At 46.7% G+C, this 25,903-nt stretch overlaps 1 protein-coding gene across 4 annotated transcripts in view; it reads right to left on the reverse strand.

The window, feature by feature from the left end:
- LIMK2 (LIM domain kinase 2) overlaps nt 1-25,903 on the reverse strand; it is a 59,348-nt gene that overhangs the window by 12,648 nt on the left and 20,797 nt on the right. For 3 of the 4 annotated variants that reach the window (XM_007082569.3, XM_042961863.1, XM_042961864.1), the window contains exons 3-8: nt 6,009-6,144; nt 4,943-5,052; nt 4,159-4,347; nt 2,585-2,690; nt 2,029-2,225; nt 126-312 (exon numbers count right to left, since the gene is read on the reverse strand). In XM_007082569.3, the coding sequence (XP_007082631.1) occupies nt 126-312; nt 2,029-2,225; nt 2,585-2,690; nt 4,159-4,347; nt 4,943-5,052; nt 6,009-6,144 (925 nt within the window). Of the gene's footprint in view, nt 1-125; nt 313-2,028; nt 2,226-2,584; nt 2,691-4,158; nt 4,348-4,942; nt 5,053-6,008; nt 6,145-15,374; nt 16,011-25,903 lie in introns of those variants that run through there. The other variant, XM_007082570.3, reaches the window with a different exon arrangement.

Genomic DNA, 25,903 nt, shown 5'->3' on the forward strand with positions numbered 1-25,903 from the left:
CAAGGAAGGGGGCCTGGTGTCCTGCAGGGTATGTATGGGGTGAGACCATGTGGTAAGAGCTCCCCAAAAGAAGGTGAGAGAAGGGTAGGGGGCCGAGAAGCAGACCAGCTGCTGCCTGTGCTCACCTTGATGGCCTGTCCAAAGAAGCCCTTCCCCAGGATCTCCCCGTGGATCAGGTCACATGGCCGGAAGATCTGCTGTGAGTAGCTGCTGGAACAGCGGAGGGATTCTGAGCGGCTGATGTCACGGCTAAAGAGCAGGGGCTCCTTTGGGGAGCTGGGGCCAGGGGACTTGGAGATGCTGTTACTGCGCCTGAAGATAAGGAAAGATGAGGGTAGGGATAGGGTAGTCCTCAGAGACTTGCCAGAAAAACCATGGAGGTAGAAACCCCAAAGCTACCTTACCACCCTATCCATCCCAATTTCTGTAGTTCAGGTACTATGATGAGGGGAAGGAACTCTTATGTCAGACAGACATGCCATTTTGGGGCTACAAACATCAGTAGTTTATTTAAGTACAATAAAACCACATTCAAAGCAGGAACCCTATAGTGCTCAATATAGGACAGCACTGTAGGATGGTAACCCACCACTTTACATGCCTGCTTGATTCAAGGTACGGAATTGGGTTAGAGTGGTAGCCTACCACCATCCAAAAAATGACCAAATGGGATTCTGGCTATTTTGCTCATTTTGTACCTGTCTATATTTCCTGAAATTTAAAATAATAAGCATGTATGATTTTTACAGCAATAAAACCAGTGTATTTACATTTTTAAAAGCAGCCAGTAATAATAATGGTTGATAACTGTTACCGACTTCCTGAAGGACAAGAAAGGTTGAAGTCCACAGCACTGCAGGTGAATTACAACCCTGCAAACTTCCCTCCAGCACATCTTCCTATTTCATTTGGGCTACCCAGAAAGGACCACACACAGGCTTCTCAACTCTTGCTCTTTTGCTCTGCCTTCCACCAACTGTGCCCACAGAAGCACACAAGGTGTGCTGCCTTCTGCAGTATGGCCCTCCAGAGATCTAAGCAGTCCCTAGCCACCCCACATCTTCCTGCTTCCAAGCCATGTTCTCAGGCCTTCTCTGCCCTCTGGCACCTCACCTCTACCAGCTCACGCGTTCTGAGGCCACAAAGACAGCCAGAAGTGCATGCCCAGAAATCTGTGGGGAGGGCCCTGTTTCCAACAGGTGCCAGTCAAGGGCCTTGAGTGATTCAGTCTGTTTGATCAGGAGGGCGGATAAAGACCTGACTCCTAATGATACTAACAACACCTCACATTGAGTTAGTGCTGACCCTGTGATGTCACTGTGCCACTTTGCATTCTTTCCACACTGAATCCTTACATAAAGGATTGTCCTTACATAAAAGACAGCCACCTTTGTCTTAGAACTCCACTTTATAGATGCAGAAACAGAGGCTTAGAGACATGAAGTGATGTGTGAAGGGAGGGAGCTCAGCTCAAAAGCATGGTATGGGTGTGTCTGCCTGGAGAGCCACTGCTTCAGACTCCTGTTCTTTCAGTCTCCCTATTTGGCACCTGTATCCAGGGTGATTGCTCCCTCCCCATGGACTTGGAACTATGAGGTTTTGATTGTTGGTCCCTCAAATCTAAAACAGCTTGCATCCATCTCTTGCTTTACAGTTTTCAGTGTTCTTACTTCCACTTATTAATCCTTTCTGTGCCCCAACTCCAGCCTCTGAACCCCATGCTTTCCCCATGGGCCATGCTGTCCTTTGGGGGTCAGCGTTTCTGCCTCCTGAGTTCAGCTCAGAAGTTCAGTGGACAGAGCCGACTCTCTGGTTTCTAACGAAACCTGGCAGACAGCTGGGTCAGATCATGTACAGGCCCTGGCTGTGAACTGTGATCCCTATGGGGAGAGCTGGGTCAGCACAATCCTCATGGCCCATCTCTGGCCAGCGGGTTTCCTTCCTAACTCTGCTGGCCTCCCAAAGTCAGCTCAGCCTCATCTGAAGGATAGGCATTGGTCAGCATGTAATCAGGGTGGGAGGCAGCACCTCAGAGAGCGTCTCCTTAGTGTTCCTTCCAAATTCTCCTTGGTGTCCAGGGTGTTGAGAGTAGGGGAGTGTCCGGCATTCTGCATGCGGGGAGAGAGCCGTGCATCCAGTCGCAGCTGGTCCAGGCGCTGGGAGACGGGGTCATGTTCAATCAAGAGCTGAAGTGTCTGGCTTGTCTTGCTAATCGCATCCTCTACCTGTAGCCAAAAGCAGTGTAAGGCTGGCTCCCACAGGCTGTCCCATCCTAGGCCACCCACCGTCAGCCCACATGATCTTAGCACAGTATGGCCAATGCTCAAGTTGGCTAATGGTGGCCTCTAGCTGCCAGTAGCCCCAGTGCCCTCTCACTGGCATCCTGTCAGATATCCCATCTGTCAGGCCATCCCTGCTGCCCTGAGAATGTGCCAGGCTGACACAGGTCATCAGTGGTCACAGGCTCAGTGGCAAGACAAAGAGATAGACTGGGGGTGGAGAAAGGCAAAGGTCCACAGCTTGATCTCCCAGAAGGTCTATACCATGTTCCACCCCCACAAGACAGACTGGACACACACTGTACCTCTTCCACTCGGAGTGTGCGGACAGGGGTCCCATTGATCTCCAGGATGCGGTCCCCGGGGTGGATGGCATTGCGGTTGTTGGGACTGATGTGCATCCGGTTGACCCTGGGCCAGACAAGAGTTGAGGCAGGAAGAAGGCATCCTAAAATTGTGCTTGACCAATTTTACTTGTATAGGAAGGTTCACCATGCCCCAGGCCCCTACATGCCTGCAAGGCCCAGACAACTCACAGGGGAAATGCAACACCCTTTACAAGGTGCCTCATCTCAGTGAAGGGCACCCCCACTCACCCAATGGCCTAAGCCAGAGCCTTGGATGGCATCTCCCCTATCCGGAGTTCTCTCACTGCTCCACAACCCTTACCATCTTTGAGAATCCTGCCTTCACTTCATCATCATAGTTACCAACATCTCTCACCTGGATCTTTCGATAGAACTGGTCCCTGGTCTCTACATCTGTTCTAGATTTCAGCTCAGGTCACAATCCCAGGGTCATGGGATTAAGCCCTGTGTCAGTGTGGAGCCTGTTTAAGATTCTCTCTCTCCCTCTCTGCCCCTCTCTCACAGCTTGCACATGCCCTCTCTCTCTAAAAAGAACCTCTGGTCTAGACAGATATCTCAATGAACTAAAGAAGCTCAATCACCTCTGTTCTTCAAAAAAACTACCCATCACCAACACCATTGCTGATGTTTAAGTTTTTATTAACACCACCCTCTACATTTCCAGGCTTGCTCCTCTTCCATCCAACATCCATGCCAGCAATCCCTCTAGAACGCTAACTTGGTTGTATCACCTTGTTGCTTATCCCTTAAAAGACCTGCTGAGTGTTCATAATCCAGGCCCTACATAACTTAATAGCCCCCTTTTCTGGCTATTCCCCACCACCTAATTTACACCAGACACAATCATAGACTCCCACCTCTGCCCTGAACACAATTCCCTCCCATCTTCATCTAATGAGGTTTTAGTGCAGATCTCAACTCTTGGTGACTTCCCCAACCTTAATACCTCTCACCTGTACTGCAAGCACCTAGTAAGTGCACAATCGCTATTTATAGGGCTGGCAGCCATAAATTCCTCATTACTGGTATTAGATGAACACAGGCTCTTTCCCCATCTGGTCTCTGGCCTGGACCTAGGATGAAGTCTTAACCTCTTTCTCCTCCATCCTCCATTCACTCAACCAACAGAACGGTAATCAATGAACATATACTACATGCCAGACACAGTTCCAGGACCTGGACATACAGTACTGAACAAGATTAAGTTCCAGAAGAAACTCGTTGGGAGGACAGATGATAAACTAATACTCATAATCAAGCCAGATAATTTCAAAGAACAAACGTTATCTGAAACTTGACACATGAAAGGTGAGCGGTTCTGTCATTAAGTATCTTGTGGGAAGCAGCCTAGGCAGAAGGAAGAGTAAGTGCCAAGGCCCACGTGCAGTTACAGCACAGTGAGCTCCAGGACAAAGATATGAGATGTGGGTGAAGAGAACTCTGCACCCCTTGAGGCCCATCTATGGACTCTGTGTAAGGACTCCTGCTCCTGGGGTTCTCAAAATACTCACTCTTTTACTTGCACAGTGGTGGCATAGTTGGAGCAGGCACTTTCCACAGACACAGAGAAGCCCCGTCTGCCCTCCGTGGTGGCTGGCATGGAGATGTGTGTGACAGAGTAGGGCAGCTGGTCCTGAACAGACTCCGTGGAGAGTCTCTCAAACATGGGTGCCAGCACCACCTCATTGTGGCACTTCCCACTAGCAAGAGGAACATAAAGGTGGTTAAGATCCTGGAGCCCCACCTGGAAGCCCCCAGTAACCACTGTACCATGTGGCTTCAAGCAATAGTACCCACAATCCCACTATTACCATCCTTGCCATGATTCCAGTTGGTTGCTCAGAAAGAAGAGCCCAGGGTCTCTGGGGTAGGCTGGAAGTGGGGGTGAGATGGCCTGGGTTCTCTTCACTCTGCCTTTGATTCACAGTGAGAACCCAGCCCTCTTCTCCATTTTGGGCCTCAGCCTGACTTCTTTGCCAACTGAGGCAATTGCGCAAATGAACTCTAAGAGGCCTTTCTTTTAATTTTCTGGGATCCTTCTCTGAGAGCACCTTCTGAGCCATTCTCTCCCTCTGGGAAGACTGCAGCACAAAGTGTCATTATTCTCATGGTTGGTAAGGACAGAGGGCAGAGAGATGTTACTTGTCTTGCTTACAGATTACAGAGCTGGTTATAGGCATTGCTGGGATAGGAATCCAGTGCTCTGATATCCCAGTACTGTTTCTGCCCCAAATCGCACTGCCATCTGTTCCTCTCTCTTGACTGCTCTTGTAGGGGAGAGGGACACCATCTTACCAGTAAAGGGTGGCATGCTGCACCAGAGCATATGCATCCCCATCCTCGATGATCACCTTGCAGCTCATACAGGCAAAGCACTCTGGGTGGTACTTGAACTCCCCGGCCACCTGTGAGCAGGTGGGGAGAAGGGTAGACAGATGACAGATGGAGGAAGTGAGTTGTCACTGTTGCTGGAGAGTAGGGGTGGGTGAGTGACCTCTTAACTGACTGAGACACCCAGGCGCCCCTAGAGAGACCTCTAATTAAGGATCTATAGGTCCTTTGCACAACTCTGCCCCAGAGCTTCCAGAGGACAAGTCAGATTGGTGCCTCTCTGTCATTTCTGAGATTACAAAAAACTGTTTTGGTCCTAGCCAAGTCCCCAGAAGTCATCATCCTCACTAGAAAGACACATAGTTCCTCTAACACAGAGTTGGCAAATCCATGATTGGGCTTAAAGTCCTTTTCTGAAGCAGGTAGTGGAGGTGGAACCTCTCTCTACCAGCCCATTCCAGGGTCTCCTTTTCAGATTCCCTCTACACAACTTGGGTGTATTCTCCTCTCAACCTGTAATGCTCTCCTTCAAGGACTTTATCCATTGAATTAAGTCTCTGCCCTGCCCGCCCACCCACCCATTCCCAATATTGGACTGTTGAGTTTTGTTTTTTTTTTTTTACCTTAAAAAAAATGTTTATTTATTTATTTTGAGAGAGAGAGACAGAGAGAGCACACATGCTGGGGAGGGGCAGAGAGACAGAGGGAGACAGGAGAATCACAAGCAGGCTCTGTGCTTAATAGCACAGAGCCTGATGCAGGGCTCGAACCCACAAACCATGAGATCATGACCTGAGCCGAAATCAACAGTTGGACACTCAACCTATTGAGCTACCCAGGTGCCCCTGGACTGTTAAGTTTTTAAGGGAAGGATACTACCTGGCACTTAATTGGTACTCAACAAACATCTGTTAAGTGATTGAAGAAATAAAAGGGGAGGCCTTGGCTGATGGAAGAGTAGAAGATGAAAGGCCATGGGAAACCAGAGGAGCTGTCAATGGACTCTGATGACCGAGAGGGACTCACTCACCATGACAGGCCCTGTCATCAGCAGAGAACACCCATGGCAGAACTCCCCAAACTTCCCCCAGTAGTCCTTGTGGCAATAAAGCTTCCCATCCTTCTCATAGTACCAGTTGGTGAGGGAATCCTGGCATTCTGAGCACCTGAAAGGCAAGACAAGAAAAAATTGTTGTGGATCCCTGGAACCAGGCTACATAGGCTGCCTCTGGCTCCCAGGTCTAACAACAAAATGGACAGACCTTTCCTTGATCCAAAGCCAAGATGGAGGAAAGTTACAGTTTACTGCCATCTCCCCAAAGGAAGCTGATTCAGAATAAAGAAGATCCCAGAAACCAGTTCTGTATTGTCTGCTTAACCTGGTAGACCAGTGTCTGTTTATTAATTTTTTTAACATTTTTGTGTCTTGAAGCCCTCAGAGAATCTAGTAAGAATCAAGAAGCCGCTCTTGCAAGAAGGCATGTACAAGGAAAATGTACATATTATTTAGGTATGGGTGTGTGTGTGTAGGTCTGAAGCCTAGTCATGGCCCCAGCTAAGAACCTCTGTTCTAGATTTCAGCTCAGGTCACAATCCCAGGGTCATGGGATTGAGCCCTGTGTCAGTGTGGAGCCTGTTTAAGATTCTCTCTCTCCCTCTCTGCCCCTCTCTCACAGCTTGCACATGCCCTCTCTCTCTAAAAAGAACCTCTGGTCTAGACAGATATCTCAATGAACTAAAGAAGCTCAATCACCTCTGTTCTTCAAAAAAACTACCCATCACCAACACCATTGCTGATGTTTAAGTTTTTATTAACATCATTAACATGTAGCATTCTTGTGAAAAAATTATGCTAAGCATTAAGAAACAATCAGGCAAATCCAGAATGTGGGTCATTCTAAGACTACTGTTCTTGACTCTTCCAAAAAGTTAATGTCATGGGGAAAAAAAGGTACAGGGATTAAAAAAGCCTAGAGACACAGCAACCAAATGCAGCACCTAAACCTTGGATTCAATTCTGGATTGAAAAAGAAAGCAGCTATGAGTGTCATTTTTGGAACTGAGGAAACTTGAATTTGGGCTATATATTAGATTATACTGTGAAATTACTATCCATTTTCTTAGATGTAATAATGATACCTTGGTTAGATAGAAGAATTCTTAGAAGAAACATATTAGAGTAAGAGTGAAAGTCAAGATATCTACAACTTACTTTTACATAGTTCAGCAAAAAATAAAATACATCATGTGTGTACATAAAGAGAAAGTGGCTTAAAGTTAAGTCTGGGTGAAGGATATATATGGGTGTTCTTTGAACATTTCCTTCAACTCTTCTATGTATTTGAAATTTTTCAAAATAAAATAATGGGGGGTAAACAAAATTCCACTAGCACTGTGCAAGATATACATGTTAGACTCCACAGCTCCTTTCCCCTCCAATTACCTGGTTGTAAAGCTCCACCCCTCAGTCAGGCTGGGTGTGTTTTCAGACCAAGTTTGCACAAGATAAGCATTTCTGAACCTCTCCTCATTTCTGAACCTCCCAGCACCCAGAGCTAAGGGCTCCCTGCCCTTGTGAGCCCATGCCACCTCTTTCTTTCCAGTGAAGACTCTATTCTTGTTGTCAAGGCTTCACACCACCCTTCACTGGCCAAATCCTTGCTTCTGAGAGGCAGGATGGAGTGGCCTCTTAGTGTGACTCCTGACCCTGCCACTTACTAGTTAGCTCATCTTGGGGAAGTTACTTCACTCCTCTGACCTCATCTGTCAAATGGGCTACTGTGGAAAGGAAATAACATGTACCAAACTATATATAGTTTATATAAAAGGCTAAGTACAGTAGGAACTCATGAAGTGTTAAACTGCTATTAAAGATGATGATAATGGTAGCTGCTCACACTATTTGCCATTTTTCCTCCACTAGCTGGGTAGCTTTGGACTTCTCTCAGTTCTTCCTCCTTGACAAAATGTGACTAATAGCACAGTACTACAAAGAACACCGTGAAGACTAAATGAGCTAATGTATGAGGAAAGCCTTTTGCAAACTGTGAAGAGCGGAACTAGCTGTATTATTACAGCATCTTGCTAGGCACTGCAGATATAAGAGATAGATATACAAGGTTCCCTACTACAATTTCCAAGAGCTTATAATGAGCTGGGGAAGAGAAAGTCTAAACAAAACTTAATTAACAATGAAAGGTGAGAGGTCACAATGGGTGCTACTACTACTGGGCACTGCAGGAGGGAGGAGGGAGACCAGAATGAGTTGAAGCAGCTACGGAAAGCAACTGAGCCAGGAAGGTCTAGAGAAGCAGGACCCTGAGAATCGCTCTTTATGGAGTGTCCACGTCTCTCTGGATGTTTAACACTGATGGCTTCTGCCATCAGTCATCCCCATCCTGTAGCATCTCCTACTTGTTCTTTTTTTTTTTTAATGTTTATTTATTTTTGAGAGAGACAGAATGCATGCAGGGGACGGGCAGAGAGAGGGGGACAGATGATCCAAAGAAGCCTCTGCACCGACAGCAGCAAGCCCAACGTGGGGCTCAAACTCACAAACTGCGAGATCATGACCTGAGCCAAAGTTGGACGCCACCCAGGTGCCCCTCTCCTACTTGTTTTATGGACGCTGAACTTAAGGGACTTGAGAGCCAGACACAGCATGAAGAGTATGGATATGAAATACCTAGAATGGTACAGTGTGAACCATTAATTCTAGGAGGCAAAGGGGGAAGACCTGTTCTGGACATGCAGCTCAAATTCCTCTCAATGTAAAAGGCATGCTGGATGAGCTCTGAATTGGGAAGAGGCCTGGTTCAAGTTCTTGGGAGCTACAGGCTCTTGGACAAGGCCCTTTCTTTCTCCAGGTATAGTTTCTCCACCTATAAAATGAAGGAATTAGACTATACTCACATCCCCTTAATTCCATGCATATCTATGTCTTTCCCTAGATGATCTAAAGTTCCAATCTCTGAACTACCACTTACCACCTAAGTGATCTTGGGCTGGCTGCTTCATTTCTCATTTGTGAAATGAGACAAAGGGCAACATCATCACCTATATTCAGGGTAGCAGTGAGGACATTAAATCCAGTTCTGAAAGACTGTGAGGAGCCTAGCAAAGGGCCAGCACTAGGAGCAGGAACTTCATTCTTGCCTCCCAGCTTCTGACTTGAAGCTCCTAGGTACCTATCTTTCTCTTTCATTAGAGTGTGAGTTCCTGGAGGACAGGAACAGTGTCCCATTTACTGTTGGTAGACTAAGCACCTAACAAAGAGCCCAGCACAGTAAGCCCTAGCAGAGGTTTCCAAACCGAAAATGGTGGGAGTGGCAAGAACCAGCAATCCACAAACATTCTGTGGTTCATGGTCAGCAGGTCCTGCCCTTCTGCTGTCTGCAATGGAGAAAAGCTGGTGCACACGTTATTTGCACCCAAATGCAGGCCTGGGCCCTGTTACACCCTCTCAATGGTATGTGTGCTGCAGGGCACAGGAGTACCAGAACACGTCCTCCTTTCCACTGCCAATATTCTGCTTTTGTTTGTTGCAGGTAGCCCTGGCCAGGCCCAGGAGAGTGGGGAGAGAAACGAGTGTAGACATGCAGGAGAGAGCCACGCCAGACTTCTGGGAAGAACACCTGCCTGGAGAGCGACATCACCAAGGCACACCATGTGTCAGGGAATGCCTTTGAAGGGCATGGCCAGCGAAACAGCCAAAGTTGGCTGACACAGGTATGTCTGAATAACAGGAAGGTGAACAGCTGGTAGGAAGGCTGGTTGTGGGTCCCTAAGCTGTTTTGTCACAGAACACAATTAGTTCTCAGGTCACCCGAGTGGTAGACTTAGAGTCCTAGCTTAGATATTAAGAACAATTACTGTCGACTGTTACTTAAATGCCAACCATATTCTGGGCACTCTATGAGGTGTCTTACTTATATCCTGGCCACATCCTGCAAGGTGATAGGATTATCCCTATCTTATAGAACACTGAAAAGCAGTCAAGTCACTTGTGCAAAGTTGCCTGACACACACACAGGATGGAGCTAGAGTCTTAACCTATGTGTACTTGGCTATGAAGCCATTTCCAGTAGACTACATCACCTGAGCACCTGAGTAATGCAGCACATCTACTAAGCTGGGCCTCAGGATTTGCATCTGTGAAAATGAGAGCTCAAGTCCCCTTGAGTGTTAAGCCTTGTGAGGCTTCCCCTTAAATCCAAGTACTGAATTTAAATGGCACAATGATTCTCCTTCTTCCTTTAGTCCACAGCATTGTTCTCCAGCAGTCTCTGCCTTTTTAAGAAAAGAATCTATGGGGCACCTGGGTGGCGCAGTCTGTTAAGTGTTGGACTTCAGCTCAGGTCATGATCTCCTGGTTGGTGGGTTTGAGCCCCACATTGGGCTCTGTGCTGACAGCAGAGAGCCAGCTTTGGATCCTCTTGTCTCCCTCTCTCTCTCTCTCTGCCCCTCCCCAACTTGCGCTCTCGAGTTCTATCTCTCAAAAAGTAAATAAACATTATGGGGTGCCTAGGTGGCTCAGTTAAGCGTCCGACTTCAGCTCAGGTCATGAGCTCACGATGTGCAGGGCGTTTCCTGGTTCGAGCCCCGCATCGCGTGGGTTCGAGCCCTGCTGTCAGCAGAGTCCACTTCAGATCCTCTGACCCCCTCTCCCTGTCCCTCCCCTACTTGTTCTCTCTCTCTTTCAAAAATAAACATTAAAAAAAAGAAAGAAAGAAAAAAGTAAATAAACATAAAAATAAAAAGAATCCAAAACACACTCTGGAAATGTAAGGTGCTACCCCCAAAACGCCCCCCTCAGATTGTTAGAGGCCATGGCCACGATATGTTTCTCCCAAAGCCAAGCCTTTTTTATTGCAGCTTTCAATTTTTGAAAGTTTCAAGTGAATGTCAAAATCTGCCCTAGCAGCAGGTTGCCCAAGGGCATTCAGCTTGGAGGTAGTGGAGCTGGTGGTGGAACCCTAAATAGAGGTCTGAGGTATCAGACCCTCTCCTGAGCAACCAGAGGGAACAGAGCTGAAACCCTCCAGTCAGGGGAGATCACAGACAGGCCCACATGTGTTGAGGACAGCCGACAACCTTGAAAATTCCTCTCCCAAAGCACTATGGTCAGTTCAGTGGGCAGCTCAGATCCAAACTAAGGGCCTAAAAAAAAAAAAAAAAAAAAGACTTTATTTTTAAGTAATTTCTACACTCAATGTAGGGTTCAAACTCACAACCTGATCGAGAGTCATATGTTCCACTGACTGAACCAGTTAGTGGCCCCAAACTAAGGACTTATGAGTCAGTAGGGAACACAGTTTAAAAAAAAAAAAGAAAAAAGAAAAAAAAAGATAATCAGGTTGAAATTCTCAAAATAACTCTTTCAAGATCTGGGTCCACATTCTTTCTTTGTCATTTACTATCTGTGTCACTTCAAGGGCCACTCTGGGCCATAGTTTCCTTATTTGTATACCAGTGATGATAAAACCTCACCAGTTTATAAAAATTATGTACAGATGCTCAAGCAGGTGCCCAGTAAATGTCCATTTCCCTCCCTCCCCTCTTTAACTTGAGAACAGCAAGGGCAAAATAGACAGACTCCTTTCCCTCCTGTGCCTAAGCAATATGGATCTGCATCTTGGCCTGGAACCAAACAGATTTCTGTGAGTAAAGAAGGTCCTAAAATGAATCATTTATCTAATAAATTAGAAAACATTTATTATTATCAATTACTATCAATTAGGAAATAGTTACTGTGCATATAGGATGTGCAAGACCAAACAGGCAAGGTGCTGTGCAGGGAGAGGCCAAGTGAGATAAGACATAATAAGCCCAGCCCTCACGCACATGCAAATTTTTCAGACCAAATGTTTACAGGTAATATTTCAACCTTATGTGGTTGAAGTAGTCACTATTACAGTAGATTTACACAAGTTAAAGAAAAAGCCCACCATGGGGTACCTGGGTGGCTCAGTCACTAAAGCATCTGACTCTTGATTTAGGCTCAGGTCATGAGCTCACAGTTTGTGACTTCAAGCCCCGCATTGGGCTATGCACACTAACAGCACCAAGCCTGCTTGGGATATTCTCTCCTTTCTCTCTGCCCCTCCCCCCTCAAAATAAATAAACAAACTTAAAAAACAAACAAACAAAAAAACAAGCCCTCCCATGTCCTAGTAAAGGCCTGTTGGATGCTCATCTTTAGCCTCCTGAATGAGCAGAGAGACTGTTGGGGAGAAGCTGTTTCTAGACCCTTGCCTCTGAGCTCTGACTGGGCTAAAAAGGGAAAATGGACAGGTCTCTGTGCCACAGCCTGAGGGTACTGTGACCAGGGATGCCAACTCTCCCCCAGGCACAGAAGGGTGGATGTAACAGGCACCTACAGATATTGGCCCATCAGAGCCCAGTCTCCTACCACTAAAGATCCCTTTATTACTCCTCCTTCCTGTAGACTCTGTAGACTGAAACAGGCTGTCAGTGAAGCTGTAATTATTATAGACTATGATGTTATCCTGCTTAAAAAAAATTAACCAAACACATAACAAGCCTCTGATCAGCAAGAAGTAAGTGTTACCAGAGTGCGTTGATTCAGTTCCAACCAAAAGCCAGGAAACCTGTAGATTCAAGTAATTTGTGCAGTCATACTGAAGTTAAGGGTAGAGCCTCCATGATTAGTAAAAAAATGGAAAAGAGCCTGTGTGTCTTTGAGGAGCCACATGACTTGTGGAGTTATAGGAATCATTCACCTGATCCAAGTCCTTCACTTTTTAGACGAGGAGTCAGGACCTAAGGCAGCTGCCAAAAAGTTACTGCTAAGCTGGGAAGAGTTAAGAATAATTTCTCCCTTTAAACACAGGTTGCTTTAGGATACAAAGATGCACCTGTTCTCTTTAAGAGACAATGTGTAAACCAAACCCATTAAATCAATGTTAGACATTAAGGGAAATTCTATAAAAAGAAAAATCCTTTAAAGATGTCAGACAAAAGCCACTACTTAATTTACCTCTTCTGTAAATTCCAATTTGAGACATTTTCTTACTTGGAAGCACACCAAAATTGTATCTCCCCCTTCACACTAGTGGCACTCTGCTGAGGGCAGTCTGTCAGGTAGGGATGTATAGGGTACAGAAATTACATTCTTCATTCCCTGCTCCCTCTTCCCTCCCTTGTGCACTGTCACGCCTGATCATGTCCCCATGGAATCTGGTTGCGTCACTTTCCTGCAACCACAGCCCTAGTCCAGTGGACTTTGTACTCCCCCAGAGACTTGAGGTCAAGGACTTAATTTGTTTCACAGAATCTGGCAAGGTTGTGTTCAGGGAGTCTAGAAAGCCCAATCCTATGCTCTGCAGAGGAGGAACTGAGGCCCAGGGAGGGGACTGGCACCAGGTCAGAGAGGAGCCCTTGAGAATGCCCTGTAATAAGGGAGGGGGCTGATGGTAGAAGCGATTTTCTGACCAGTGACAGTGGTGATCAATTAGACTGATACCTGGGAGAGCAGAAAGTCTGGGTGGTCCCTCCTGTGGGGCACAGAGCCCTGAGTGTTGGCTATCTCTTCAGAAGTGGCTCCAGAAATGTAGCCCCTCATCTGGGGGAGGTGGGAGGGTCTAAAGGGAGTCAGTAACCCCCTGACTCCAGCTGGACAAATAAGAACTGGGGCAGAGAGAGGGTAGTCAGATTCCCCAGAGGCATGGAGACAGAGCAAGACAAAGGACAGGTGGGACCTGGGTAGCATCAGTGTCATGACCCTCAAAGGTCTAGGTTGAGAGTTCATTATCTGCTTTAGCTCCTGAGTTGTGTCTTGTCCCGAGATTAAAAGGGGCACAGCATTCCTGGCTCCTAAGGGAACAACCCCTCCCCTAAACTGCCTTTCCAGGATTAAGAGTAAGAGGGATTAATGAGGCTCTGGCTGAAGTAGTGGCTATTTCAAACATTTGGCATCTTGATTCCACATGGTAAAACCTGCCTCCTAAACTCAAGATCAATTCCCATTGGCTCTTCAGAAAAGAATCTCTGCCATCCCTCCGATGTTCCAGGCAACCTATGGGGGCCCTTTCTGGATTCCCTCTGCTGGGAGAGAAAAGCAAATCTGAGACAGCCCTGGGGGGAGGTGCGAGCAGAGGAAGGTGCCTTTTGAAGGATGAAACAAACTCAGGAATACGACAAAGGCTGGCCAGAGAGACCCCACATATTAACTCTGTTGAAAGTGGTTGCCTCTTCAGTAAAATGGGGATACTTAATGACATTAGGTTTTGAGAGAATCAAAGGATAAAGCGCCTAGGAGGGTGCCTGAAGAGTCAGCCCTGAAGGCCAAGTTCTCTTCCCCCTCCCCCATATCCAAAGGCTTCCCATCACTCAACCAGGGTCCAGTAATTCCCTGAAACCACATGGTATTCTGCTTTTTTGCTCAGGGCATGGCCACCTGACTAGTATCCCAGCAGCAAGGTCTGGGCATGAAGCTGGGTTGGGGAAGCCAAAAGGGAGAAGTCGACCAGGACCACTGGTGAGGGGGAGGCAGCCCTTGGAACAGGCTGCTCCCAAAGAATGAAAACAAGCCCCACCCCAGCCAGGAATGGCTCCATTCAAGAAGGGACCCTGAGGGCCAGAAACCCCCTGGGGAGTTTCTGTTGGAGGTAGGGTGGGGCAGTGAGCAAAGAAAGGCAGGTCAGAAGTAGAAAGTTTCTACACCTCCCAGAAGCCCCATAGAAAAAGGCCCCCAGAAGTCTCAGGCCTGGGGACCTGACCTGCATAGGGCAGGGGTGGGGTGGGCTAGCCTGAAGCTCAGGAACACCCCAAAGCCAACTGCTCCAGTCTTGGAAGCACCTGCCCAGGCCTTTCCTTAGCAACTGTACTCACCTGAGAGCTCAGAAACCCTTAAAGCCAGAGGCAAATATGCCTGCCATTAATAGAAAAAGCGTTTATAGAGCGCCTACTGTGTACTAGGCTGCCCACACCCAGGTTTTGCCAGCTTCTTCCATGCCGTTTGGCAAAACCTGCCCATCCTGCTTGTTGAGGCAAATTCCTGGCAGACAGCAAGGCCTGCAGGTAAGACATGTGAGAGCTGGAAGAAAGCACCCCATTTGTGCTCTTCCCCCGGAAGCAGTAACACCAAGAACAGGCAGGGTCAGCGGCATCTTTTGGAGGCTCTTTCAGGTGTGCCTGGGAAGGAAGGAGAGCCGGAATTCCCCAAGAGCTTCTATCTGGGCATATCCCTCACCTCACCATTCCTAGACCATGGTGGGAGCCTTCAGCAGGCCTATTCTGCTTGGGAACAGCTTCTACTAGCTTCTGCCTGACAGAACCAATGGTCAAAGGATTAGTGAAATCTGAGGCCTCTGCCCTTCCCTCAGGACCAGGGGCCAGAAGAGGAGATGGAAAAGGGACTCTGAGCCCAACTCACCGAAAGGGGTCTCTGGAGGTGAAGTAAGCCGGGACGGACAAGTAACTCCCCATCTTCTTCCCACACCAGATAAACAAGCTCAGCTGCAAACCCGTCTGGGAGTGCCTCAGGCTGGCTGCAGACGGCCACCATGACAGGCCCAGGGCTCCCGGCACCTCTGGCTGCGGGCGGTCTGCCCAGCGCTCACCTCTCCCTCCGGAGCAGCCGAAGGGGCGTGAGGACTCCGGGCCACTTGCCCCCTGGCAGATTCCCGCAGGGGCTCATGGCTCCTCCCCAGTTCTCGGAAGCTCCAGCAGACGCTGGGGACTCCGGGAGAACCACCTCTCTGCAGAGGCTACACACACACACACACACACACACACACACACACACACACACACACACACACACACGGATTCTTGGGCAGGGGCTGGTGACTAGCTAAGAAAGAAGCGCTGCTGTCAAGTTAGCCTTCTTCTTCGGTCCCTCCCCTGATGAGGGAGGGAGGGAGGAAGAGGAGGGGCTCCTCGCGGAACCGAGGTGTGTGGTTGGAGCAGCTATTAGGAAATAGACCTTGCAGGCAAGGGGTGGAGCTGAGCTGGAGGGAGGCTGCAGGCTAGCACCATAGACAATAACCAGGACTGGCTGAGCGTCCATCCCTGAACTTGGGTAAGGGCAGGGCAAGAGAGAGAGAGCCCATCTGCCCCCAAGTGTCCCTAGCCTGAGGAGTTGCCCAAAGTATAGTAACTCTGCTCGGAGGTGAAGCAAAACAAACATACATACCAACTCCAGGCCAAGCCACGCCTCCCCTCAAAAGGGGTGGGTGGGGGATGGTCTCTCCGGGTTGGAGAGACAGATCTAGAGACCCAGGTCCAGAGAACTACCCTCTAGGTTTTGTGCTCTGGGCTGGCATCTACTGGGTCCTGGTGTTAGGGTCCCCATTCATCCCTTCCCTCTGTCTGGCCTGAGGACAGCCCCCAGGGCTAGCCAAAGGGGGCTGCCATTCCACTTCTGGGCAGAGCTGTGCTGGGAAAGAGGAAACAAGGCCTGGAGTGGTCACTGACACCTGACATTTCTCCATGTAGCAAGCACTGTGTAAGCACTCTCTTATTTCTCCGAGATGGGAATTACCTCTATAAACAAGGAGATAGAGGTTGAGAGATTAGCTAACTAACTCAGGCCAAAATACTAGTCAGTGGCAGGGCTGGGATTTAAATGTAGGCCCTTGTGAGAGCTCCAGAGCCAGAGCTCTGAGGCTGGAGCTTATTCTGACTCTTCAAGGGGAAATAGCTCCCTCAAAACCCTTCTGCAAGTAGGAGACAGCATAGGGACTAGAGCCCAGATCACCTGTCACCCCTTTTTCATTTATTCTTTCATTGCCAGAATGCCATCCATTGGCCTCGGTGGGCAGTGGCACTTTTTCCATTGTGTCCATGGTAACCAAGCTTCTCAAACAGAAAAATGAGGCATGATGGAGGACAAGACTGGGAGTGCCTGTGGGGATGATGGGCCTTAGTATCTGGAGTGGTGGCCTGGCTGAGGGGATGACCAAAACATAGCCCACCGTTGGGAAAGCCTCTTGTTCCCCTGAGTGCAGGACTGTGAGGGGAAAAGCAAGGTTGCTAGATTGGGACACATCCAGACCCCACTGCTGGACTTGAGGGAGTGACAGTAGCTCTCTCCCACCAGGCACACATTCCTCTCCACTGAAGTCACCCTATCACCGTGACAGGAAAGTCTGTGGCAAAGGTGGTGGCTGGATTACAAGGGAACCTTTTCCCATTCCTCTATTGATTGGATACACGGGTAACAATGAATGTGATAAAACAGATTGCGTTTGCACCCTGTAATAAGCTACCATTTATTAAACACTTAGTTCCTAGCTCTGTATTAAGAGCTCTGCATCTTTCATCTATCATACTTTAATTGCCAATATATGGGGGTAGATGTTACCCCCATTTACCAGATAAGGAAACTGAGGTTCTGAAGGGTTATATCACTAGTCTGAAGACAAACAGCTAGTAAGTGGTATAGCTGGGTTTCAAAACCAGTAAGTGTGACTTACTGGTCACTTACAGGGTCAGGACACCTTTTCTGTAAAGGGCCAGAGAATAAATATTTTAGGCTTTGCAGGTCTACACAATTATAGATTGTCACAGCTACTCAACTCTGTCACTGCAGTGTGAAAGTGCCTGTATATAAAATGTAAACAAATGGATGTGACTATTTTCCAATAAACCTCTATTTATGGACAATGAAATTTGAATTTCATGTAATTTTCATGTAACATGAAACACTCTTTTGCTTCTCAACCCTCATTAAAAAATGTAAAAATCAGAGGCCATAGTTTGCCAACCTATGCTCTGCAGTGAAGGCACTCAACCACTTGGTTTACTGCCTCTAATAGTGAAGACCAGCTTTTGACATATGTACAGAACTCAGCCACCTTTACCTACTGCCATACAGATACCACACTCCAGCCCCAGAAGCAGCCAGCAGGAACAAGCACTGGCCAGGCACTCACCCTGCACCAAGAACTAACTGCCCACAGCACTCATACATATGAATGAATTTTAACCCACACTAGTCAGTAGTGCTAGGATTTCTCCCTTTTTACAGAGATAGGAACTGAAGCACAGTCTAAACTGCTTGTGTGAGGCTACCCAGCTGTACAAGTGTGAGGTGAAGCCAGGATTCGAACCCAGGCTTTTTATACTGAGCTCCGCCATTGCTATGCTGGAGCCCAGTCTGGGCCCAGAGCCAGACTGTCTGGATTTGAATGTGACAACGCACTGCGCGTAAGCCCTTGGCACAGGGTCTGGAACACATTAAGGGTTGATAAATGTGAGCTGCTAATATCATTAAGACTATTGTTACTACCACTATGGGCTAGCTATGTCGCCTTCAGTAAGTTGTTGCCTCTGTCTGGGCCTTGGTTAGGTCTCTAAATAGCTTCCAGCTTCAACATTTGTCAGCCCTATGAAGTTGCAGAGGGCTGCTTGTTTTCCTTTGGTCTCTAGTGGAGTTTAAACCTCTTGAGCAAGCCCGGAGGTGAACAGGATCCCAACATGGGGGCCACACAGGAGCCACAGAGGAGGTGGAGCACAGTGGAAAGGGGAAACACACAGGATACCAAAAGCCCTGTCCAGCTGGAGAGCTAGGAGCTCTCTTTCTCCCAGTGACAGAGCCAACTATTTCTCACCATAATCTATTATGTTCCCTTGTAATTCGATCAAGCAAGAAGGGGGCCCCAAATTAAGTTTGGAACTAGCAAATTATCTTCTAATTGCACCCTCTGATTTCCATCTGATGAACAGAGTGCAGATGGAAGAAAATGCAAGCCACAAAGAGACTGGGGCCAGGGAGCCCATGAGCATAACTCCTCTTGACATTTCACACAGCTCTGCTGTTCCAGCGGCGGCAGGCGCAGTGAGTCGGTGTCTAGGAATGCGAGCAGGAGGCTGCAGGCGTTCTCTGTTCCCCCCACTCTGCTTACAAAGGATTCAGTGGGTGGGTGGGTGTGTGGGGAACTAGTGTGAGGGCTTCTCAATGCCATGAAAACTGCCTCCCCCTCAAAGAGGGGCAGCCATCTCCCCATGTCATGAGCTGAAGTGGAAGCCCTCCTAGGTGGAATCCATGTGACCTCCATAAATCCAGACTTCAGGAGGAACCACTGAAGGACTGATCACCAGATGTGATAAGCTGCTGGCTGCTCAGACCAATGTGTGTGGTTCCTCAAGGCCAACTTCAAAGGGCCTAAACCACCCAGAACTGGGAGGTGAAAGGTTATACTGGAGACTATACTTCCCCCTCCTGCCCTTGGATACCGGCCCTGCGTGGAAAGCTGCTCTTCTAGGTCCCTAGAGCAGCTGGCAGAGGATTCAGCAGCTACAGCTGCCAGAGGCAACTGCAAGGATCCTTGTACTGGCAGTTATGGACAGGATAAGATGGCAGGAGAGGTACTAATCTCCTGCACATTTTAGAAGTTGCAAACCTGACCAGAAGCCAAGCAATCTGATTCTTCAGGACCAGCTGAGACACAAGGCTTCAAGGTGTTTGTGAGAGGCTGGAGGCGACAGCCTTCAAGGCTGGTCGCCCTAAGCAAGCACTCTAGTGAGGAGTGGTGAATCACCCCCGGCAGCTCTGGTCAGATAATCCGAAGCCCAAGGAACTGTGTTGTGTGGGGCCCTCTATTGGCCAGGAGGACTCCAACCAAAAAATGGAACTGCTGGGACTCGACCACTTCTGAACCTTGAAAGGTGAGCATTTCCACTCTCATCTACTGACCACTGTTCCAGCCTCTGCTTCTCTTCTCTGTAGTGCGGAAACACTACAGCAGCCATCAGCCTTCTAAAACAGGAGTCCTAGAAATTCCACTGACAGAAATTTTGCCCAGAGAAATATTTGTACGAATGTGCCAGGACATGTGTCCGGCACGATTTAATACTAAAAGATTAGAAACAGTCACGTGTCCATTAATAGGGGCGGGCTAAATATAATTACACAGGCATACAATAAAATATTATGCAGCTATTAAAAATAATTAGGTAGGGGCGCCTGGGTGGCTCAGTCGGTTAAGTGTCTGACTTCGGCTCAGGTCATGATCTCACAGTTCGTGAGTTCGAGCCCCGATTCGGGCTCTGTGCTGACAGCTCAGAGCCTGGAGCCTGCTTCAGATTCTGTGTCTCCCTCTCTCTCTGCCCCTCCCCTGCTCATGCTCTGTCTCTGTCTCAAAAATAAATAAATATTAAAAAATTAAAAAAAAATAATAATAATTAGGTAGACCCTAGGTACTGAAACAGAAGTTGTCCCAGGTAAGGTGTTACGTTAAAAAATCCTATGGGAATGCAAGCTGGTGCAGCCACTCTGGAAAACAGTATGGAGGTTCCTCAAAAAACTAAAAATAGAACTACCCTACGAACCAGCAATTGCACTACTAGGCACTTATCCACGGGATACAGCTGTGCTGTTTCGAAGGGACACGTGCACCCCCATGTTTATAGCAGCACTAGCAACAATAGCCAACGTATGGAAAGAGCCCAAATGTCCATCGATGGATGAATGCATAAAGAAGATGTGGCATATATATACAATAGAGTATTAGTCGGCAATCAAAAAGAATGAAATCTTGCCATTTGCAACTACGTGGATGAAACTGGAGGGTATTATGCTAAGTGAAATTAGTCAGAGAAAGACAAAAATCGTATGACTTCACCATATGAGGACTTTAAGAGACAAAACAGATGAACATAAGAGAAGGGAAACAAAAATAATATAAAAACAGGGAGGGGGACAAAACAGAAGAGACTCATAAATATGGAGAACAAACTAAGGGTTACTGGAGGGGCTGTGGGAGGGGGGATGGGCTAAATGGGTAAGGGGCACTAAGGAATCTACTCCTGAAATCATTGGTGTACTACATGCTAATTTGGATGTAAATTTTAAAAAATAAAAAATAAAATAAAATAAATCCTACCATCAGAGAGTAAACATAATAATTCCATTGTTTAAAAATTCTAGGGGCGCCTGGGTGGCGCAGTCGGTTAAGCGTCCGACTTCAACCAGGTCACGATCTCGCGGTCCGTGAGTTCGAGCCCCGCGTCGGGCTCTGGGCTGATGGCTCGGAGCCTGGAGCCTGTTTCCGATTCTGTGTCTCCCTCTCTCTCTGCCCCTCCCCCGTTCATGCTCTGTCTCTCTCTGTCCCAAAAATAAATAAAAAACGTTGAAAAAAAAATTAAAAAAAAAAAAATTCTATGTGCATAATCCTTAAAGACCATCTAGAAGATTGCACTACTTGATTATCAGTTTCTCCTTTCAAGTAGTGAGATCTCTCGAAGCAGGGATAAAAACAGTATTAATTTTCTACCCTTTTGATACTGTTTCCATTTTTTCTTATATACTTAATTGCTGCTTTTTAAGGCAATAAATGAATAACAACAAAAAAGAAGCCCCAAGATTTAGAGCAAATGTCTCTTCACACTTTTTTCCTAGTGCTCTTGTCCAAAAGCAAAGCCTGCCTGGGTACACTGCACACAGAACTCCTGGGGCTGTTTCTTCAGCTTCCCTACCAGAGTCATGGCTTTGGCCACCTCCTGCCCCACTCTACTTCCTGACCTGGCCACACAGGCTTTCCCAAACCTTTGCTCTCTTAGCTCTTTCTGTAGCTTCCTGTATCTTCAGGCTGGTGGTTGCCTCCTTTTTCTAGATCCAGCTCCAACAGAGCACTCAATCTCCTTTGGAAAGAGTTCCCTTGATGTGTCCCTAAGCACCACACGCAGGAAGGGCTCTGACCCCATATCTGTCTAGTGCCAGATCCAACGACATGAGGCCCATACCAGGCTCACCCTTCATCCACAGATGCCCACTAAATAAACATGTAACTCAGGACCCCCCATTATGAGCAACCACAGTACTAGAATGGCGGTGGTAACTAATGTTTATAAAGCATTTTTAATTTACAGAGGGCTTTTATACTCATAATCCAGTTTAGTCCCTGTAACAACCTCATGAGGAATACCTATAGCACAGACCAGGTAAGGGCAGCCTAGAGGTATTAGGTGATTCATCCAAGGTTACTGCTGGGAAGTACAAGACTGAGATTAAAAGCTACCTTGCTGACCTCAAAACCCATACCTTTTCCTCAACATGAGCCCTAGCAAGGTGTTCAGGAATCCCACCTCTCCAATAGAGGGCCCCAAACTGCTGGGTGTGTTCAATTCCTGTATCTGATTTTTCTAGATTTCCTGCCCACATTCTTACTGTCAGGGTATCATGAAAGAGCTTATCAAATGTCTTAGGGAAATCAAGAGAGGGTCTCACAACTAGCAACCCAGTGAAAACATGAAGTCAAGTCTAATTAGTCATGGCTAATTCACTACTGCTGAATCCTAGTAATCGGCTCCTTTTCTAAGTGCTCACTGTCCACCTATTCCAATATCTGCAAATTTCCACAGAATTCCATCAGAATTTGGTGAAGAAGTCAAGTTAAAAGGATTATGAGCTCACGTTTTCCAGCATCTCTATTTCCTTCTTTTTGAAAACTGAGCCAGTTACCCATTTCCATCTTTATTTCACTGATAGGTCCTTGGTATATGGCAGGTATGGCTCAAATAACCATTATACTTGGGGTACTGCCCCCATTCGGTTTCTCCAAAGTTACTAATAGAGGTTCTGTTATTATGCCACAAAGATTTTTCATTTTTTTCTTTTTTCAGTATACTGGGAAAGAATTTTCCAGTCTAAAAACTAAACACATTTCATGTGATTGGGTACCCTCATGCATCTTGGGCTTCACATCCTCCCTCCCTAGTTTCAAGTTCATGAGCTGTAAATCAAAGGATTGGACTAAATCTCTAAGGTTCTTTCCAGATTGCCATGACACTTAAGACGAATGCCAAAGATTATCTTTTGTTAACATGACACCACATTCCAGAAGTTGTGGACACTTAGCTCCCACTCTGCAAAACACTGACTAAGTTCCAGGAGTTAGGCACTGAGGTGGGCTTGTTCACATATGCTTTCATTTAATTCTAAAAACTTTGTGAGGTTGAGGTTGCTATCTCCTTTTCACATATGAGGAGCTAAGGTTCACAATGAAAGCTATTATTCAAGGTCACACACAGGTCTAGCAATCGGCAGAGCTGGGATTTAACCCAAGTCTTTGGATTTCAGGTCTGAGACAGTAAAGTTGCCTCAAATAACTATTTTACACTTGCTATTTGATTTACAGTGGTATTTCTGAAAATGTGGTTGAAAATGTGGAATAGCAGCATCAGACTCCCGGGGGGAGCTTATTGAAAATGAAGACTCCTGGACCTTACCCCAAGCCTACATAATAGGAATGGCTGAGACCATGCACAAGAATCTGCATTTTAAACAAGCCCCAGTGTTTCTGATGCACATTGAAGATGGAATCCACTACTTTATTCTTTCCTATGGGCTCTTCCACTTGATTTCATTCTTTTCTCATACTAACCTTGAGAGGCAAGCAGAATAGGTCACTATTACCTCCTGGCTACTAATGAGGAAATGACTTGAAGATAGGCTGTTCACCTTCTTATTCTGGATTGAGAATAATTAAAAATAAATGTTTACAAAATGTCTACATTTTGTAAAGCCTTGGCTCACTGGGGACTTTCACCTTCCTAGTGTTGTTCTTACTCATTTGCAACCCCATAGTAGCTGCCTCTCTTTTTCCTTCAGTGATACTGTAGTGTTACTCAGGGTATGGTGGGAAAAGAGGACTCCAGAATACAGGTCATCACATGAAAAGGCCACCTTTGGAACTGAAACAAAACACAAGGGCTGACATTAGCCAATTTCAGAAACAGCTGATGCTGCTGTAAGAGTCGGGGCTATTGATGGGAGCCCAGTGGAGCATCCTTGGATCAAAGCAGGATCACTACAGAACAGCCTCAGGAAGGTATTGCCAGAAGATGACCAACAGAGAGAAAAAAATTACCCTCAAATCTGGCCTAAGGTACTTGGGAGGTTTTTCCTGGTAATGGTGACAAGTGTGGAGAAAGAGAATTTGCTAGCACTCCTCCAAATACTGCCCAAGGGAAGGGGGGATTCCAGCCCTTGGAGGAAAAATACAAAGCAAATTAGCACAGTGGACTGCCACAGTGCAGAAGGCATGCCATACCTTAACTTTTGATAGATCTCAGCTTTGGAATGACACTTACGGACAGAGGTCTTACTCCATGCTCCCATTTCAGAAGAAAAGCTCTTGCCTGAAAGAATACTGTAGAGCAAAAAGATGGTGAAGATGCATATTGAAAGGGCTTATCCATGTGTCCAAAGAGAAAGGTGGTCATTTGACAAAAACATCATTCGCCTAACAAACACTGAGCACCCACTGCATTCTGGGCACTCTGCTAAGCTCTAGGATACCAAGATGAACTAGATATACCTTCAGACTTGAAGAATTTCATACTCTAAGAGTGTATGTGTAAACATACACTTAGATGTGTAAACTTAAGTGTGTAAACAAATATTGACAGGACTATAACTGAGGTATGAGAATAACAAAGAGGGAGAAAGTCTCCTATGTTTGGTGGGGAAGGTACAGGGTGGATTTGGCTAGGCTCCTCCACAGAGGATGAGGTGTATCAGTTGAATCTGAAGGTTGATTACCAGGCAGACAAGAGGAATTCCAGCCTGAAGAAACAATACGTGCAAGTGCACTGAGGGAGAAGAGTATGGTCTGTAAGCTGCAGTACAGGGCACATGTCAAGGGTGATCAAGAGGAGGCTGGGATGGTGGGAGAGGGCAAGGGCAGATCACCAAGCGCCAGGTCTGCTAGGTGAAAGAGTCATCCACAGGCAGTGAAGAGTTATCAGAGGTATTTAAGTAAGCAGAGATTCTCAATTAATGGAACATAAAGCCTCAGACACCAAAGAGGGTGCTGGTTTTTAGTTGCCAATTAGTCTCCTTGAATGTGCATTTTTATCTCAAGTCTACAGCTGGCTGCACTTATGTCCATATGAAGTCTGCTGGCTAAGTGTTCGCTAACGGCAGACCATGGCTTCATTCTCAGGCAACATCTCTACTGAGCTGGTCATTTTAACAACTGAGATTTGCCTGTATGGGCTGTAAGCACATAAGAGTGAAGTTGTAACCTCTTGTAAATAATCATCTACTGTTGCTATGTGATACAACTGAATGTCCAACCTTCGGTGTCTAATGCTATGTTTACATATTCTTCTCCTGGCCGCAATGGGAAAAAAACACTTTGGATATCTTAACAAATCTGTAGGTAATGCCAGGAAAAGAGCCCTGGCCTGAAAAGAGAAAAACTGAAAATGTGACTTGGCTAAAAACAGACTTGCTCTGTGATCTGAGGCAAGCCATTAAACCTCTCTGGGCTTTAATTTCTTCCTCTGTAAAAGGAAGGAGTTAAGTAAGCAAAAAATTCCACACACAGGAGGTCAATACTGAAGAGAGACATGAGGAAGGGGTTGTAGTCAGAGAAAGGTTGACTGGTTCACCATCTAGAGACCTCTCCAAGGCTAGCATTTTCTGGCTGAATGATCCTACTTCAATGAAGCCTTGTTTTTTTGGCTTCTGAGGTCCGGAAACAGGGCTTCATAGCACCTGGAGAGGTACAGACATTCTAGGATGCCTCTAACCATTTATCAATCCCACGGTCCATTTACGAGTTGACACTTGAACTTAGAATACCCACATCCCCCATACAAGTACTACCTTTAGACCCTTCCTGTTATCAAGATGCCCAACAAGCTGAATTAGGCATCAGAAGGTTGTTTTGTGAGTATGGACTTAAAGGGAGATGAGCAGCCATGGAGAGAAATTTCATTCTGGTACTGGCAAGCCAGCCAAATCAGCCCTGTCTATAACAAAGAACTCCCTTCTGGTGACCAAATCCAAATTAAATATTTTTATCTGGACATACTACTAATTTTGCCTCACTGATTTTTCACTTTCTGTTTCACTGCTGGCCACTCATTATTCTTCTGGGCTTTAAACTATTTTTTTCAGGGGCGCCTGGGTGGCTCAGTCGGTTGGGCGTCCGACTTCGGCTCAGGTCA

The sequence above is a fragment of the Panthera tigris genome, chromosome D3 (assembly GCF_018350195.1).
Source record: "Panthera tigris isolate Pti1 chromosome D3, P.tigris_Pti1_mat1.1, whole genome shotgun sequence".
Classification (NCBI taxonomy): domain Eukaryota; kingdom Metazoa; phylum Chordata; class Mammalia; order Carnivora; family Felidae; genus Panthera; species Panthera tigris.